Genomic DNA, 16,723 nt, shown 5'->3' on the forward strand with positions numbered 1-16,723 from the left:
TGGCCGCTGCCGCCGCCCGCCGCCTGACGCCGCCGTCAGCCGTCCACCGCCACACTCTGACCACCGTTTGACGCCGCTTTTTCCTAGGATGGTCGTCTGCTCACGGTGAATACAGATCTGGACTTGCATTTGCGAAAAACGCTGTCTTTAGTCGCAGATCTACACTCGCCCTCTGCAGATTTTCGAAGCCTCCCGTCCGAGTTCGCCTCCGCCACTCAACCCAGCGCAGTGCCTAAACGTGACCTAATCCCGTCTTCTCTTGTGTCGAGCAGTGGTGTACAGCTGAGTATTCACCATGGAACCCCAACCCAGTCTCAACCCAGCCAACTTCGAGGGTTTGACTCAGCTGGTGCGGTGGCTGCTTCCTCCGAGGCCTCCTATTGTTCCTCCTTCTTCGTCTAGGAGTTCTCATCTCCCGCTTGAACCAGGCTGCCGTGTTGCAGCTGGTGATTTCCCCTGGAGTCTGCCAAGGAATTAGAAGCGAAAGTGAAGGCTCTTAAAGCATTAGTGGCAGAGTTGAATAAGCGGGTTAATGATTTAAAATGAAGGAAAATGCAGTTCCACGAGGCAGTCTTCTCAAGAAATCTGGATCCGCTGGTGCTGCCTCTTCATCTTACTCCGGTAAGGACAATCGTAAAATTGAGAATGAAAAAGGAGAGGACAAGGTTACGGAAACCGCAAAGAAGAGTTTTTTACCAGACGCTTGTTGGCCGGATTGAGACAGTTTGGTAACTTCTCTATTCCACCGAATGCTGCTAAGAACGATGTTTTGGCAGCCTTGGCACGTGAGGCGGGTTGGATAGTTGAGTCCGACGGCACCACTTACAGACACTCTCCTTCAACCCAAAATCAACAAATTTCGGGATCAGTTTCGGCGAGGTCGGGTGAAAGTCCACTATCATCCAGTCCTTTGAAGAAATGCTCACAAGAAGGGAAACATAGGAACGGAAAGCTGTCTTTTGTTCACGCAACACCAACGCTTCCTGTCGCTAATGTTGATCATGGTGGTGCCAAGGAAATATTCGAAAGGGTATTCCGATGCAAAATTTTCCGAAGTGGTGGGAAGAAGAAGAAATGGGTTTATAATCGGTCGAAAGAAGGCCAACCAGATTTTCGCAATGGGTCCAGAAAGGAGTGTTACACGATTTTATCGAAAACCTTCCAGAGAAGATCCATTGGAAGAAACTTGGATCCATATTTGGCTCACATCAAGTTATTGATGCCTTCATTCCCAAAAAAAAAACTCGAATGGGTTCGTTTTGGGTTTATTCGCTTTGCTACAATTGAAGAAGCAAAGACATCGATTTCTAAGATGAATGGTTATCGTATTTACGGCAACAAAATTAGAGTCTCTTTGGCTAAACATAAACCCCGACAGTCTTACTGGCGAAAGTCCTCGAAAGTTGTTCATAAGTCGGGCTGGAAGTTTTTCCGACGATTAAACACTGTGAAGTTGAGGGTGTTGTGGACGCAGATAAACTTCATGTGTTGTCTAACTGTCTTGTGGGGTGGTGCAAGAACTTTATCAAGATTGGTAATCTTGCTAACCAAATACAAGCCAAAGGACTAGCGGGTTTCACGCTTATGAGCTGCTGGAAATGTAGTTCTAATGGTTTTTGAAGATTCTAATTCGTTGAGATGCGTGAAGGATGAAAAGTTAGAAACTCTTGCAGAATGGTTTTCCAGAGTGGAAACTTGGTCTGAGAGCCTTGTGGTGAGAGCCGGCGCGTTTGGCTAGTTTGCGAAGGTATTCCTTTTCACGCTTGGAATTGGGATACTTTCAAAAACATAGCTACTAAGTGGGGCAAGTTAATAGCAATCGATAACAGTTGTGAGTTCCCTTCGTCTTTTGATCGGGCTAAAATCCAAATACTCACAAACGCTCAAGTGAGAATTAATGAGTTGTTGGAGTTGAAGGTCGGGGATCATTTATTCAAAATCTTGGTGCATGAAGTTGATCCTTCCTTCAAACCTAATTCTTGGGTTCCTGAAGATTGCGATTTCTTTAGAACTTGATCCTCCAATTGGGTTGTGATTGTTCGGCTGCTGTATTCAGAGGCGTTTTAAGTTTGTGGTTGTAATTGTTTGGTTTTTGTTATGTTATCTTACATCTTGAGGTGATTTAGGGGCTTTTTGGTTGACGATGTAAGATTTCTAGGTGATATGGGTTGTATTGGTGTTTATTCCCGCATGTGGGTTTGGTGTTACCTCATGTACTTAGTATTATATTTAATAAAATATGAGGCACTCTTTTCTCCCTTCCTTGTTCTTCAACATACTTCTAAGTATGTGGAAGAATACGAAGGGAGTTTTTAATGAGACCTCCAACTTCTATCAAAAAACAGAAAAGGATGTTAAGATTTGTGAAGATTACATAAATTACGAAAATATGGACTTTATTTGATGCGAGAATCATTCAAAAGGCTATTTGTGCTAGAATAGAAATGATCAAGACTTGACATTAAGTTACATTGAATTAAAGTTGAAGAGTTTTATTCTCTTTTTCCTTCATTTTAATATGCCAAACGTAAAATGGTTGTTTCAAAACCTACTGGAATTTGAAGGATATTACACTAGAAATCATGTTTACTTAGGTTTGTTGTCTGTTATTAGATTTCTATTCGTTGGTCATGGGTTGCTGAAGTCAGTTTAGGAAGTTCCCTACCCTTGGACCCCATGACCTTTGGGAATATTGTTACTAGAACTCAATGAACGAGCATGACCTATCGCAAGTACTAGACGACAGCTTTACCAAATCCTAAGTAACTGTAGTGCCAATCCTTGTCCCGGTGCAAAGATTTAAGGAATAATAGGTGTGAAGCCTAAATCACCTATTCTTCTTCCTTAACCTCTAATTTCCGACTTTGGCTTCCACTTCAAATAAAGTTTGAATACTTCCAACATACCCCAATCCCACCCTTATAAATTCATCATAAAATTAAATCAGTAACCCTTACTTTACTATTCACAAGTACTGGTAAAGTAGCAGCGCAACCCAGGATTGCTCTCAAAATTCTTTATTAAATCAATTCACGTTCAATAATTTCCAATACTTCATTGTCCTAGATCAGCATGAAATATCTTGTTCAATTTTACATCAAAACATTGCAAAACTGATAAGTAAGCTGAATAAATTGTTTGTATGAATATGTACTTACAGAAAGATCTCTACCACCACTATAAACATGACTAAATGTTGGGGTGCTTGCAAGTGCCCAAACAGAATCTGTGTGCACAGCGTATGAATGCACACAATGTTGCTGACCGAGATCCCATAGCCTGCAAAATAAAATTAAGAGCATTTAAAAGAAAGGTCTAAAATTCTTTATGGTTGAAAATAGCTTCTGGTAATGCAACAGAAAAATGTACGCACAGATCATGTACCTGATCATAGAATCAGAGGACCCTGACAAACAATATCTGAAATAAAATTTCTGTCAAAAACTTCACTCACAAAATAGCCACAGTGAAAAATAAAATCAAAAAACAAAATCCAATAGCAGTCAATCAAGGGAAGAACCCATCAGCAATCAACCAACCTATATATTTCATAGCCAAAGTTGCATTCAGCGGTTGCAAGAGAGAAGAATCAGGTTTAACATATGCATGTAATAATGGTTATTAAAGCTCCATAACAATAATGCCTACACCTAACATCAAGCTGATATTATTTTTCACTAAGATCTAAAGATTATTAAGTAGAACTCATTGTACTAACCTGCCGGTAGAATCCAGAAGCAAAGCCCTAATGTTATCTGTGTGCCCTCTTAATTTCATATTCTTTGAACCAGTTCTTGGATCGCAAACTCGCACAACCTATAAGAAAATGAGTCAGGAAACAAAAAATAGCTACTGAAAATTTGTTAAATAAATCAAATGACCAACAGAGGTAAAGATAAGGTCATCTCTAGCAAGAAGTCGTTCGGGGAGAAAAATGTCATTATCATAAAATTTAATCAAGAAGCAAAAACTACCTTCTCAGTTCCACCAGAGACAAGAAGGGATCCACTATCATTCATTGCCAATGCATAAACCGACTCTTTATGGCCTTTGGCAGCAATAGGGACGTATCCATGACACTGAGATGTGTGTGTTTTAATGCTGTTACTCGAGCTAATTGTTCGTAAATTTGACACTTGAAATGAATTTGTCGAACCATTGATACCATTGGAACAATCATTGCCCACTACATCATTGGACTTAGATGTTGTAGTAACTGCAGCTTCAATATCCCACACAAAAACCTCACCACCAAGACCCCCAGAGGTAACTATATTGGCCTAAAATGTACAACAATAAAAAGAATCAGAAAGTGAATTCCATAGTAATAAACACCATAACTTGAAGTATAATTATGCTGCCAAACTAAACATGAAAGCTAAATTGAAATATTGCACTGCATGACCTTTAATGCCTTCAGCAAATAAAATCAATTGATAATTCTGACAGAAATTACATTTTTATCAGCAGCGGCTAGACATGTAACATAGTCAGAGTGTTGACGAAATGTCCTGGTGCATGTTCCATCAGATGAGCAATTCCATGTCTGGTGTTTCTCAACGAGAGAGAAAATGTCAATACTTAACTGGCATAGTCAATACAACACTGATAACACGTTAATTAAAAAGAAACCTTCAATGTTGTGTCTGACGAGCAGGAAACAAGTGTACTGTCACCAGCAATAACAGTATCATTTACCTGCAAAACAAGGAAATAACATTGTTCTCAATCATAACTTACACGGTTACATATATCACATATTTTATATGTATTTCAATGGCGAGTTCCACAAACTGGACCAAAAAAAAAAGCAGATAAAGGGCTCTAAACATTCAAATTGAAAACTGATGTAATTGAATTGCAAAGTACAATACTTGCTCTAGATTTTGCTTCTGGTGAGCTGGTTGCTTGGTTGGTTAATAAGCAACGATTCAAATTTGATATCACATCAGGGATAATGTCATTCTAGTGGACCAAATTAGAAAATAAATTAAAAGTCCACCCCTCCAAACCACAAATTAGCAATAAAAAATATTGGCTAAAGTATGAAGGTCAGGCTAATTAGCTAATAGTAGATTATCATGAACAGCAAAAAGTTACCCAATCAACATGAGACTCAAATGTAGCAGAGCATGTGGCAGTGTTTTCACCAAGTGCCCATTTCTTAAGTGTGCCATCGCGGCTTCCAGTGAAAAGATAGTCAGACCCATCAGAGGCAGATGACTTGTGCACAGCCAAACAATTTATGCCAGCACAATGCTGCAAAACAACAGAGAAACATCAATGCCTAATGCCTATACCTAAAATTAAATTATAAAACTCTCTACTAAAGTTCAAGATCATGACAATTTTTTATAGTATAAAGAAAAGGATTAGCAGCATAATCAAATTTGATTGCAAACATGGTCTTAAATTAATGATGAATGTGTGGATAATAGAATGAATTAACGCAAGCCATCATTTCCATTTTAGTTCAGTATAGCAAAACTCCTAAAGGATAAATAGCATTCAACAATGAAATTAGCACAACATTACCTTGGAGAAGGAAATTAAGAAGTTCCAACCAAAGTAGATTTCAGATGTGCCAAGTTTATCAACTTAGCAAATATATAACAAGCAGTCTCAACGAACCTAATTAATATATATATATAGCATGGTATTACAAATCTACACAAGGATACAAGCACAAATGCAAATATGTTCAAATGGTTATTCTGTGAATTGTTCATCAACTAGAAATCCCCCACATAAGAAAAAATAAAATAAAACCAAATACAAGCTTCTACAATTTATATTTTAACTAAAATATGATTGCATAAAAGGATAAGTAAAGGCAAAACACTAATAATCTAAAATGTGGCACATTAGAATGAAAAACACAGATAAATTAGATTCCTAATAACATCTGAACATGAAAACTACACATGATTGACAAATACATATGAAGGAAGATGACTCATAAACTTGAAAGAGGAAAAATGAAGTGGGAAAGCAATGAAAGAATTAAAGAAGGAAAAAAATAACAACAACGACATAAACAACATCACCTTTGTGTCAGCAGTGTCATTCAATACATATGTCAGCCTCTTTTCTTTACGTGGGCGGTTAGAATTGTTATTGTTCCCTGCACTGTCCACTCGGAGCATTGCAGTAACCCCTACATAACCAGTCGAGTGAAATTTGATAACTTTACCACTACTATTTCTCATTGCTTCTATACACTTTAATATCACCACACTATATTAAAAGTAATCTACATTCTGCAACTAAATATAACTTAAGAAAAGGATAAAACAAATGATATGCACCAAGCCAAAACAGATCAAACCCATCTATCTTGAACAGATAATTAGTATTTTAAAATATATAATAGAAATCCTTACACATGATTCAACAGAAAAAAATACAATCAAAACACAAAACTCTCAATTAAATCCAAATTAACATTTTAAAAATGACTACAACCGCATCCATCGCAATTAAAACATATTTCTCATTCATATTCATTAAAGGTCATAATTGCTGAAAAATGGACGAGCTCACCGAAATGCAAACCATAACCGTCCAATATTACCAAACTAGACAATCAATAACAAAAACAATAAAAAAATTATACATATTCAAAACATTTGCCGCAAAAAAAAATTATATCCAAAATTTCGCCAAATAAAAACTCAATAAATTAAAACAAATTATCGATGAGAAACGAAGTGGGGAGAGACTTTGGACTTACCGGGACAATCTTCCAAGAAGAATCGAACAGCGATAGGAATGAATTGTTGAAAAAGCGATGAAATCAAACCCTGTAAATTTATATTAATATATTTGTTTCAACTTTTTTATTTTCTTCGCTAAGGGAAGATAATGAAGAGATTTAAATAATTGGGGAAGAAATGGTGATTAATAAAATCGATAAATAAAAACTCTCTCAGGAAAATACTGAACAGGAAAGTGAAAACGGAAAAGTTGAGGGATGATAGAGGCTTATTGGTCTAGTTAAAAAAAACCCTGGATCCACGACGTCGTTTAAATTAGAAGTGGGAACATAAATGACTTAAGGAAATAAATTGATTTATTAGTTAATTATTAAATACTAGTATTTTTTTTGTAATTTAATTTATTAAAGTAGGCAAATCTACATTAATCAAATAATATCAAACACATCACAAATTGAGCGCTCTTAATGGTTACAAAATCATTATTATTTTTTGAGGTTTCGAGTTTGAGCGTTACATATGCAAGAACCAAAATTACTCTTTCTTTTTCGAATCGTTGATCGGAATAGGATGGATCAAAACATATGGGATCACATGTGTAGTTTACCCATTTCTTATATTTTGAATTATATGTTTTAGGGTAAACCAGTGGCGGAATCACGTGCCCACCCAGAAATATGAATTTCTTCGATTAATTACTTATTTTACTAATGATGCCCTCCCTAAAATTTTATTTGTTTCCATCCCGTTTAAAAATTTTATGTTGTTAACATATGTGTGCTCATCCTAAAAAAATATTTCTAGATCCGCCACTGGGGTAAACTACATGTTTAGTATCCAACTATCACTTTTGTTCTACTTTGGTCACCCAACTATTTTTTTTTTCAAAATCATACCTAACGTTTAGTTTTGATTTTATTTTGGTCACCTACAGTTAAAAAATTAACAGAACTGTTGACGTGATATTTTTTTTTCAATGACAATGTGGTATTATATTATGATGACACGTCAGCATCACCGTTAATCTTTCAATGACGGATGACAAAAATGAAACCAAAATTAAACATTAGGTATAATTTAAAAAATATTTAATGACCAAAATAGAACAAAAATGATATAAGCTCTAAGCGTGTAGTTTATCCTATGTTTTGTTTGGTAGCTTGTATGTTAAGATGCACCGGTGGAGAAGTGTTATTGGGATTGAGAAAGTGTATACTTGTGTACCTTACTGTATTTGACTAGGGAACTTATGCTAATTTTTATTTTGCAAAAGCTAGACGGTGGTAACACAAAGGGCAGGCGGGCTCGATCGACGTGGTGGACCAATGTGAACGACGCATCCAGCAGGTCACACTGGTGGGTTCCTAGTTGAGTTCAATGTTAAATTTTCTTGATGGGTTAATTTGGTTTGACAATTACGTTATCCGTTTAATTTCGTCATTTCTCGGCGTGGAGATACTCTAGATGTTAAACCGAAAGTAAGCAAACTATGGATGGTTGATCGTGGAGGAAGTGAACGATTACTCAAGACCTGCATTAATTAAAAGAGTCTAGCACCGACATTAAGTGTTCGTGTCTTTATGCATTACCTAAAGGTAAAACATAGTAGACATGCAAAGCAGTAGTTGAGTTTTCAGCTGCCGATACCAGTTAATACAAGTGTCACGGACCACGAACCAACAACCGAGATCAGCACAAGAGAAGTAGCTCAAGATTACTTAAGTGGCGTTTTGGGCCTTCCTAGACCCATGAAGACTGACCCATTCCATGAATATAAAGAGCCTTGCACGTTTATAGCAGGAGAATCCTAGGCGTTTTGTTGCCTCGCTCCTTAGTTAAGAGAAGATCTTGTAAATACAATCCCTTGATTGAGGGGATTTAAGAGATTGTATTCGATCTAGGCCGTCAATGTACTTAAATCTTAACCGTTCATTAAGGGGAGCTTCCACTATAAATAGAGCTACCTCCTCCTCATTTTTACTCACTTTTTCATTTTGAGGAATCTAAGCATCTTTGCTTTGATTATTTTCAGGTTGACTTAGTTGCAATCACAGAAAAAGTGACTAATCTAGGCGTTGAAGTTCCAAAGGCGTGACACAAGTATTTATTGTAGATCTTGGGAGTGATTTAGCAACCCTATTAGTTCCAACGGTAACAAACATCAAAAGTTTCCGTACAAGGACCGTTGTCTTACATTCCGCACGCAATTATCACTTTCAAAGCAACCCCAACCCCAATCCCTACCCATATCCCTATCTTTCCTGTAAATGTCGAACCACTGCGAATTTCCACTCCTTGTCATGTAGCAGAAGAACAAGGTACTCTTGAACAAGTGCGGTTTGAATTGGAAATCGTAGGATTCCTTGTAAGAAAGAACATGGACGCTGAGATCGTCGTCCTTGGATTTGCAATGGATGGTCAGATCCTTCCTGTCATCCAAATGGTTATATATTATTACTCGCACGCTTCTATCCCAGAAAGCCTTTTTGTCCGCAGCCTCTATGCTCGCAGCCAAAACCAGCGTTATAGACAGCAATCACACCCACCAGATCGCACATGGATTCATGCTTGCTCCTCTTAATGCTCAACAAAATACCATACAACCGTATAACTGAAATTTTCAAGTGAAACGGGCTGCTCTCATTCTTGTAACTCCTTGCAATTTATGGTAACTTTGAACCATTAATATTTTATTTAATTAAGCAATTAATCTTTTATATCGTATGTTAAATTCCAATTTAGGTTACATTTGATTCATTGTTATTAAAAAAAGATAATTAATCAGGTGAAAATACAGTTGGGATATTTAACATTCAAATATTCCACTTTTACTTCTTTTGCAATTCGGTCCTTAAAATTTCTTTTCATTTTAGTCATTTCTTTAGAAACTTTACGAATTTCACTTAGTTCATTTTGCTCCCTTACCAATATTACCATTTATTATTAAAGCGCAGTGCATTAAGAACGTTCTCCATGTGTACGAGCAATCTTTAGGTCAAATGGTAAATTTTGATAAATTTATGATTTTCTTCAGTCCTACTAATGTACAACACCATCGTCACCGCCTAGTTTGGGGCTTCCACTTCATATTGGTAAAAATAAAATGACAGCTATTGGTTATTTGCGAGATAAGGTGGTCGCGCGAGTGATGGGTTGGACTAATAAGCTTCTTCTGTATGGTGGAAGATAGGTCTTTATCAAGTCGGTCGCACAAACTTTGCCACAATATGCTATGTCATGCTACATCTTACCCGATTCCCTGCTTAATGAAATGGTAGGTGTAACTCGACATGTTTGGTGGTCAGGGAAAAGTGATGAGCGTGGATGGTCGTTGTTCGAATGGAAAAACTATGTAGACCAAAGCGAGTTGGGGGGCTAGGCTTCCGTGATTTAATCGTTTCAACATGGTTTTGATTGTAAAACAAGTGTGGAAGCTCATCGAAGAACCGAGTTCGTTGCTAGCTAGAGTTCTTCAGGCAAAAATACTACCCCTCGGGGGATATCTTCCGCGCTAGGCTCGGGGAAAGAAGCTCCTCTGCACGGATTTGTATCCATCGTGCGACGCATGTCCTAGGCTCGGGTTTTTATTTGGCGTGCTGGTATTAAGATTTAAGAGTAATACACAAATGCATGGGAATCGATGGGGGTGGGGCCGCGATGGTGTCTTTCTTGGTGCCATACATTGATAATATTGAAACACTCGTTCTTTGCAAAAAGTTCATGTTGCAGGACCAGAATCTTTGGAACGAGGAGAAAATTAAGTGGGTCTTTGAACCAGACCCTTGATGTATTAGCTTTGTTGCACTGATGAATTTTTATTCATTTTTAAATGTTCCTTAAATAAAAATATCAAATAAATTATTAAATTAAGAAAAATTCAAAATCCTAATGATTTTTTTTTCAGTTTTCAATTATGGGTTTTGGTTAAAAAATTAGGTAAACTCTTTTTATTTTGATCGCTATCAGAACAACGGGAACAAGAGAATTGAACGTACGTTGTTTGGGTAACCAAGCATATGCCCAACTATTGAGCCAAGAAAATTACTTAATGTAAAATAATATGGTATATATATATATATATATATATATAGTATTTTAGTATATAAATACTTAACTTAAATTTGTACTATTTCATATACTTTAACTTAAATTCGCATCTTAACTTAAAAAATATTTCATTTTTATCTTAACTTATTTAATTTAATTTATTATTATTTTTATTTAAATTTTTATATTTTATTCTTATATGAACTTAAAAATACATTTTATTCTTATTTTAACTTAAAAATATATTTTATTTTTGTCTTAAATTTTAAATATATATATTTTAATCTTAAAATTTTTGGACTTTACTCACCGGATCTGATCCGAATTATCTGAAAATAATTTGAATATCCAAATTTTTAGATCGGATGACCTGATCGGATCAGATCTTTTTGCACACACCTACTAGACGGGGGCATAGATGTGATGTGAGGTTCAATGTTGGTGAAATTGATTAAATACTAAAAAGTTTGCTTTTAGAATATTTTGAGGTTCTGTTTATCTATATTGTGATAATATAAGTTTCGCTAAACTACATTAGATTCCACCGAACTTTAGGCATTGTATCGTTTATACCGTTGAATCTTTAATTTTGTCAACTATATCATTGAACTTTGATTTTTTTTCAATTATACCACTGAACCGTTAAATCGTTAATGGCGCGATGACGTGACTCATGGCTGTCAACGTAGACACCTCACCAAAACGACGCCATTTTGATATGGCTATTAACGATTTAACAACCCAGCTGTATAAATGAAACGAAAATCAAAGATTAATTCTTTAATTGGCAAAATTGAAAGTTAAATAGTTCAAAGGTATAAACGATACGATGCCTAAAGTTCAGTGGTATATGGTGTAGTTTATCCTATAAGTTTTGATGACTTATGGTATTGTAAATGGTGGACTTTGGAATACTTAGAATTGAATGTGAGATTATTGGGTGCATCTTTTGCGTGTGTGGTCGTCATTGGGTGCATGTTTGTTTCATTGTTTTGCCTTGGTTTCTACAACAATCATGTACGGAGTGGTAGCTTCCATCTTTGGTTCAAAATCCAATCGAGCAAATATATTTAGGATATGATTTTGTGAATTAGTATTGGTCTTTTTTTCTTCAACATCCATGGAAAATAATTAGCATTGGGATAGGATTAGAAAGGCTTTATAGCTTGATGTTATGTTGAAAAACTTTGTAACTCTTATATAAAATTCGTATAGGTGTCGGTCCGAAAGTACTCATTGACCTCTCCCTCGGTTCAGGACCTCTACCGTGGCTAGTCGAGAAAGGCAAAGTGAAACCGAAAGAGAGACCAGGAACCAGAAGTTCAATGCAGGTCCCAGGTTTTGAATCCCTTAGCTTTTCGGATAATGGTTTCCGATCACTTTTACGACACTCAACAAAGGAGTTGCCGGTTCAAAGCCACGACTGGACAGGCCATAGAGAGTGCAAAATACAATGGCTTAGCTTCCTTGAAGAAAACTTCCATGCCAACAAGAAAGGTGGTCACATCTTCCATGCCACATAGGTGTGTGGGATGCTATTTGTGTCATTTTTGCTCGGACTCGTGTAAGCGTCCGTGTTCAAATAGTTTTCTGCACTTTTGATCTATTACGTTTTAAAAAGTTGAATTCTTTTTATTTTCCAACATAAAGTAGTATATAAAACTATTAGAAAAGGTGTTATAATGATGAAAAATCAATTGAAAATATGCATAATATCAAAATTAGCCCTCAACGTTTACCAAAATGGTGATTTTGCCTCCTATTATATTTTTCGGAGCATTTTGGCCCCAACATTTCTTTTTAAGGCAAAAAAGCTCCTAACTGATAGAATAAAAATTTGTCCCTTATTCTTTTTTTTTTCTGAGACATTTTAACCCTCAATGTTTCATTTCAAGTTAAATAAGGGTTCTATTTTAGAGCGTTAATAGTGATTTAACTATTGCTTTTCATCTATAGAGGGGGCTTTTTGTCCCAAAGTGACATGTTGGGGGACCCAAAATGCTCCCAAAAAATATCAGGACCAAACTGACCATTTGGTAAACATCGAGGGTTATTTTTGACATTATACCAAAAAAGAAAGATGAAACGATTCTCGTGAAGGGACGATACAGAGATGGATCAAAGTGGTGGCTTGGGGAAGTCGTCCCTTCCTAAAATTTTAAAAGTTTGTCCTTCTAACGATTTATATGTTTATATGGTCATGCATGCATTAGTTAAAGGTAAAACACAGTTGACATACAAACTAGCAATTGAGTTTTCACTTAATATAAGTGTTTATTGTAGATTCCGAGAGTAATTAAGCAACCCCTATTTGTTCCAAGGGTAACAAGTATCAAGAAGTTTCGTACAAGGACCGTCTTTTCTTACATACCACAAGCAATTACCATTACTTTCATAGCAAGTCCAACCAAAATCCCTATATTTCCAATAAACGTCGAACCAATGCGATTTTCCGTTCCATGTCAAGCGGCAAAAATACAAGGTCCGACCGAACAAGTGTGGTTCAAATTGGAAATCATATGATTCCTTGTAAGAAAGAACATGGACGCCGAGGTCATCGTCCTTGGATTTGCAATGGATGGTCAGATCCTTCCTGTCTTCCAAATCGTTATATATTGTTACTCGCACAGTCCTATAAAAGAAATCATCTATGCCCACAGCAAAAACCAGCATTACAGAAAGCAACCACACCACCCTGATCGCCAATGGATTCATGTTTGCTCGTCTTAATGCTCACCAAAATACCATACAACCTTATAAATGATTTTCTGAACTGAAACGGGTTGCTCTCATTCTTTTAACGCCTTGCAATTTATGGTAAATTGGAACCATTAAGATTTATTTAATTAAGTTGAATTTAGGCTACATTTGATTCATTGTAATTAAATAAAAGTAAACTACATAAATGGTCACTAATATTTAAGTAAATTTTCATTTTCCCTACTGAAGTTTTAAAAGTAACAAATTGGTCACTAATGTTGAGATGGGGCATAGAAGGTTGAGACGGTGGTAGAGAAACGAAAGAGAAATACTTGAGATGGGAAGTTAAGGAAGAGAGAGCGTGATGAAAAAAAAAACAGACAAAGAAGTTGTCAGGTAAGCCGTTAATGGGCCAGATAGACTTTTTGTTACCTACATTAATGGATGTTAACGTTGAGTGATCAAATTGTTACAAATCAATAACTTCAAAGATCAATTTGTTACTTTTTAAACTTTAGTGGAGAATTTTTTTTTTACTTAAACAATAGTGATCATTTATGTAGTATATCCATTAAATAAAAGGTAGTGAATTCAGTCGTTTGTCTTAAAATTTAAAAATGTAATACTTAGTGTGGGTTCAAATCTAAGTGTTTGCTTTAAAAATGTAATACCTCTATAATTAATAGAAAATTGTAAATTCGGTAAAAATTGATTAAATAATTTATTATGTAATTGTTATGCATATCATGACTTGGTGTAATTATACGTAAAATTTTAATTTTAGTTGGATTGTACATATTTATATTGATATCTTATTGATCTATCACAATTTCAGACATTCAGTTGAATATTAATAGACGCCCTCAAACACCAAAGATTGGTAGCGATTGAGTTATGTCAATGTCAATTTGTCAATGCGTCATAATTATTATATGCATTTGTATGTTTGTGAAGATGGTTGTAATTAATATGAGACACTATTCACAAAAGAAAAAAATCTGTCCTACGTACATCAACCTACTACAATTAGGGGTGTTTAAAGATATTTGATTCGGTTGATCTAATTCGTTGACCTGTCGACTTGAATCTTAAAAAATAAGATAATTCTCCGAATAAAATTCTTTTTTATTTTCCAACATAAATTAGTAGAGAAACCTATTAGTAAATGTGTTATGCTACTGGTAACGAACTAATTTAAAAAAAGATGAAAATGATTATCATGAAAGGAGGATGCAGGAATGGATAGAAGGGGTGGCTTGGGGTAATCACCTCTTACTAAAAGTTCAAAAGTTCGTCCTTTAAATATAAAATTTTCCGTCCGTTCTTCTATCGATTTATGTGTTTATGTCATGATGCATTAATTAAAGGTAAAACACAGTAGGCATGTAACACCAGCAGTTGAGTTTTCACTTGCCTAATTAATACAAGTGTTTATTGTAGATTTTGAGAGTGATTAACCAACCCCTATTTGTTCCAAGAGTGACAAACACCATAAGTTGGCGTACAAAGACCGTTTTGTCTTACATACCACACGCAATCACCTCCGTTTTCAAAGCAACCCGTACCCGCACCCGAACTCCAATCCCTATCATCCCTGAAAACGTCGAACCAATGCGAATTTCCATGCCATGTCATGTGGCAGAAAAACAAGGTATTCTTGAACAAGTGTGTTCCGAATTGGAAATCATAGGATTCCCTGTAAGAAAGAACATGCACGCCGAGGTCGTCGTCCCCGGATTTGCAATGGATGGTCAGATCCTTCCTGTTTTCCAAATCGTTATAGATTGTTACTTTCACATCAGGACTCCAGAAAGAACTTCTGCCCATAACCAAAACCAGCATTACAGACAGCAACCACACCCACTTGATCACACATGGATTCATGTTTGCTCCTCTTAATGCTCACCAAAATACCATACAACCTTATAAATGAATTTTTCAAGTGAAACGTGCTGCTCTCATTCTTTTAACGCCTTGCAATTTATGGTTAATTGGAACCATTAAGATTTATTTATTTAAGAAATTATTTTTTTATATGGTATGTTGAATTCGAATTTAGGTTATATTCGGTTCATTGTAATTAAATAAAAGGGTAGTGAATTCGGTGAAATATAGCATTAAATTGTGGATAAATTTTAAATTTACAATTAAATTTTGATTTAATACGTAATTGTTACATTTGTCGTGATTTAGTGTAATTATATACATAAAATTTTAATTTTAGTTGGATTATACACATTTATTTGGTCATCTTACCGATCTATCCATACTTTTAACCTTCATCCTCAATATTGATACACACTCTCAAACAGAAAATTACCTTCATCCTCAATATTGATACACACTCTCAAACAGAAAATTGGTCGTGATTAAGTTATGGTGATGTTAGTTTGTCAATGAACAAAGTCCCTTTACTTTTAAGTGTTTTTTTAGTTTTGGTTTAACATTATATAAGTCGATCATTGGATCTATAATTGAAAGCCAAAATTCCTTTGGCAAATCCAATTTAAATATAAAAGAAATCAATATCATAGTCCACTTACCTTTTTTTGTTGAAAAAGGTACCTTGTATTTAAGAATTAACAAAGTACAGAAAATCCAATTAAAATATAAAAGAAATCAATATCATAGTCCACTTACCTTTTTTTTGTGTTGAAAAAGGGTACCTTGTATTTAAGAATTAACAAAGTACACCCCCACAAGGATCTCATAAAAAAACCTCCCTAAATCTATTTGGAGGAAAAAGAGTATACCTTGAGGTGGTAAAGAACAATATTACAGTTCTGAATTACATAAACCAGAACACAAACCAGAGCACAAATGAAATTACATCAATATGGAAACAACCCAAAACATGATACCAGAACACAAACCAACATAACAAAACTCCATAACAAACCAGAAAAGAACATAAAAATTGCTCTGGAGACTACGGCTGGAACATGTGAACTCGAAGCAGTAATAATAATGAGTGAAATCATCTCAAATACTGGATCACTAGAGACCAAAATTAGGCGAGGAACTCGATTAATATGCGAAGAAAAAACTGTCTACCAACCCAACAGAAAACAAACATTTGAAGTAATCCACCAGAAAACAGCTTGGCAACCAATAATACTTTAACCCACAACAATTCAGACTAGCAATTAAATCAATCTACTGAAATCCTTACACTAAAACACTATTTAATAATCTACTCCAGCTCCTCTAAAATACCACGACAAAAACCTCAAGACCAAAACCTTAGACCTCCGCAACCC

At 35.6% G+C, this 16,723-nt stretch overlaps 1 protein-coding gene across 1 annotated transcript; it reads right to left on the bottom strand.

Annotated features, from left to right (window-relative positions):
• Window positions 1–280: 280 nt before the first annotated feature.
• LOC120138868 (WD repeat-containing protein 48-like) lies at window positions 281–6,838 on the bottom strand (the record flags this gene model as incomplete). The annotated part of the gene is made up of 10 exons (XM_039154263.1): window positions 6,734–6,838; window positions 6,048–6,157; window positions 5,101–5,259; window positions 4,633–4,698; window positions 4,457–4,546; window positions 3,975–4,280; window positions 3,719–3,816; window positions 3,385–3,420; window positions 3,159–3,279; window positions 281–463 (listed from the first exon to the last, which is right to left on the bottom strand). Coding segments are annotated over exons 2-10 (1,158 nt in total), but the record flags the coding sequence as incomplete, so codon positions are not given.
• Window positions 6,839–16,723: the final 9,885 nt, after the last annotated feature.

The sequence above is a fragment of the Hibiscus syriacus genome, unplaced genomic scaffold (genome assembly GCF_006381635.1).
Source record: "Hibiscus syriacus cultivar Baekdansim isolate YM2019G1 unplaced genomic scaffold, ASM638163v2 tig00110711_pilon, whole genome shotgun sequence".
NCBI classification, from domain to species: Eukaryota; Viridiplantae; Streptophyta; class Magnoliopsida; order Malvales; family Malvaceae; genus Hibiscus; species Hibiscus syriacus.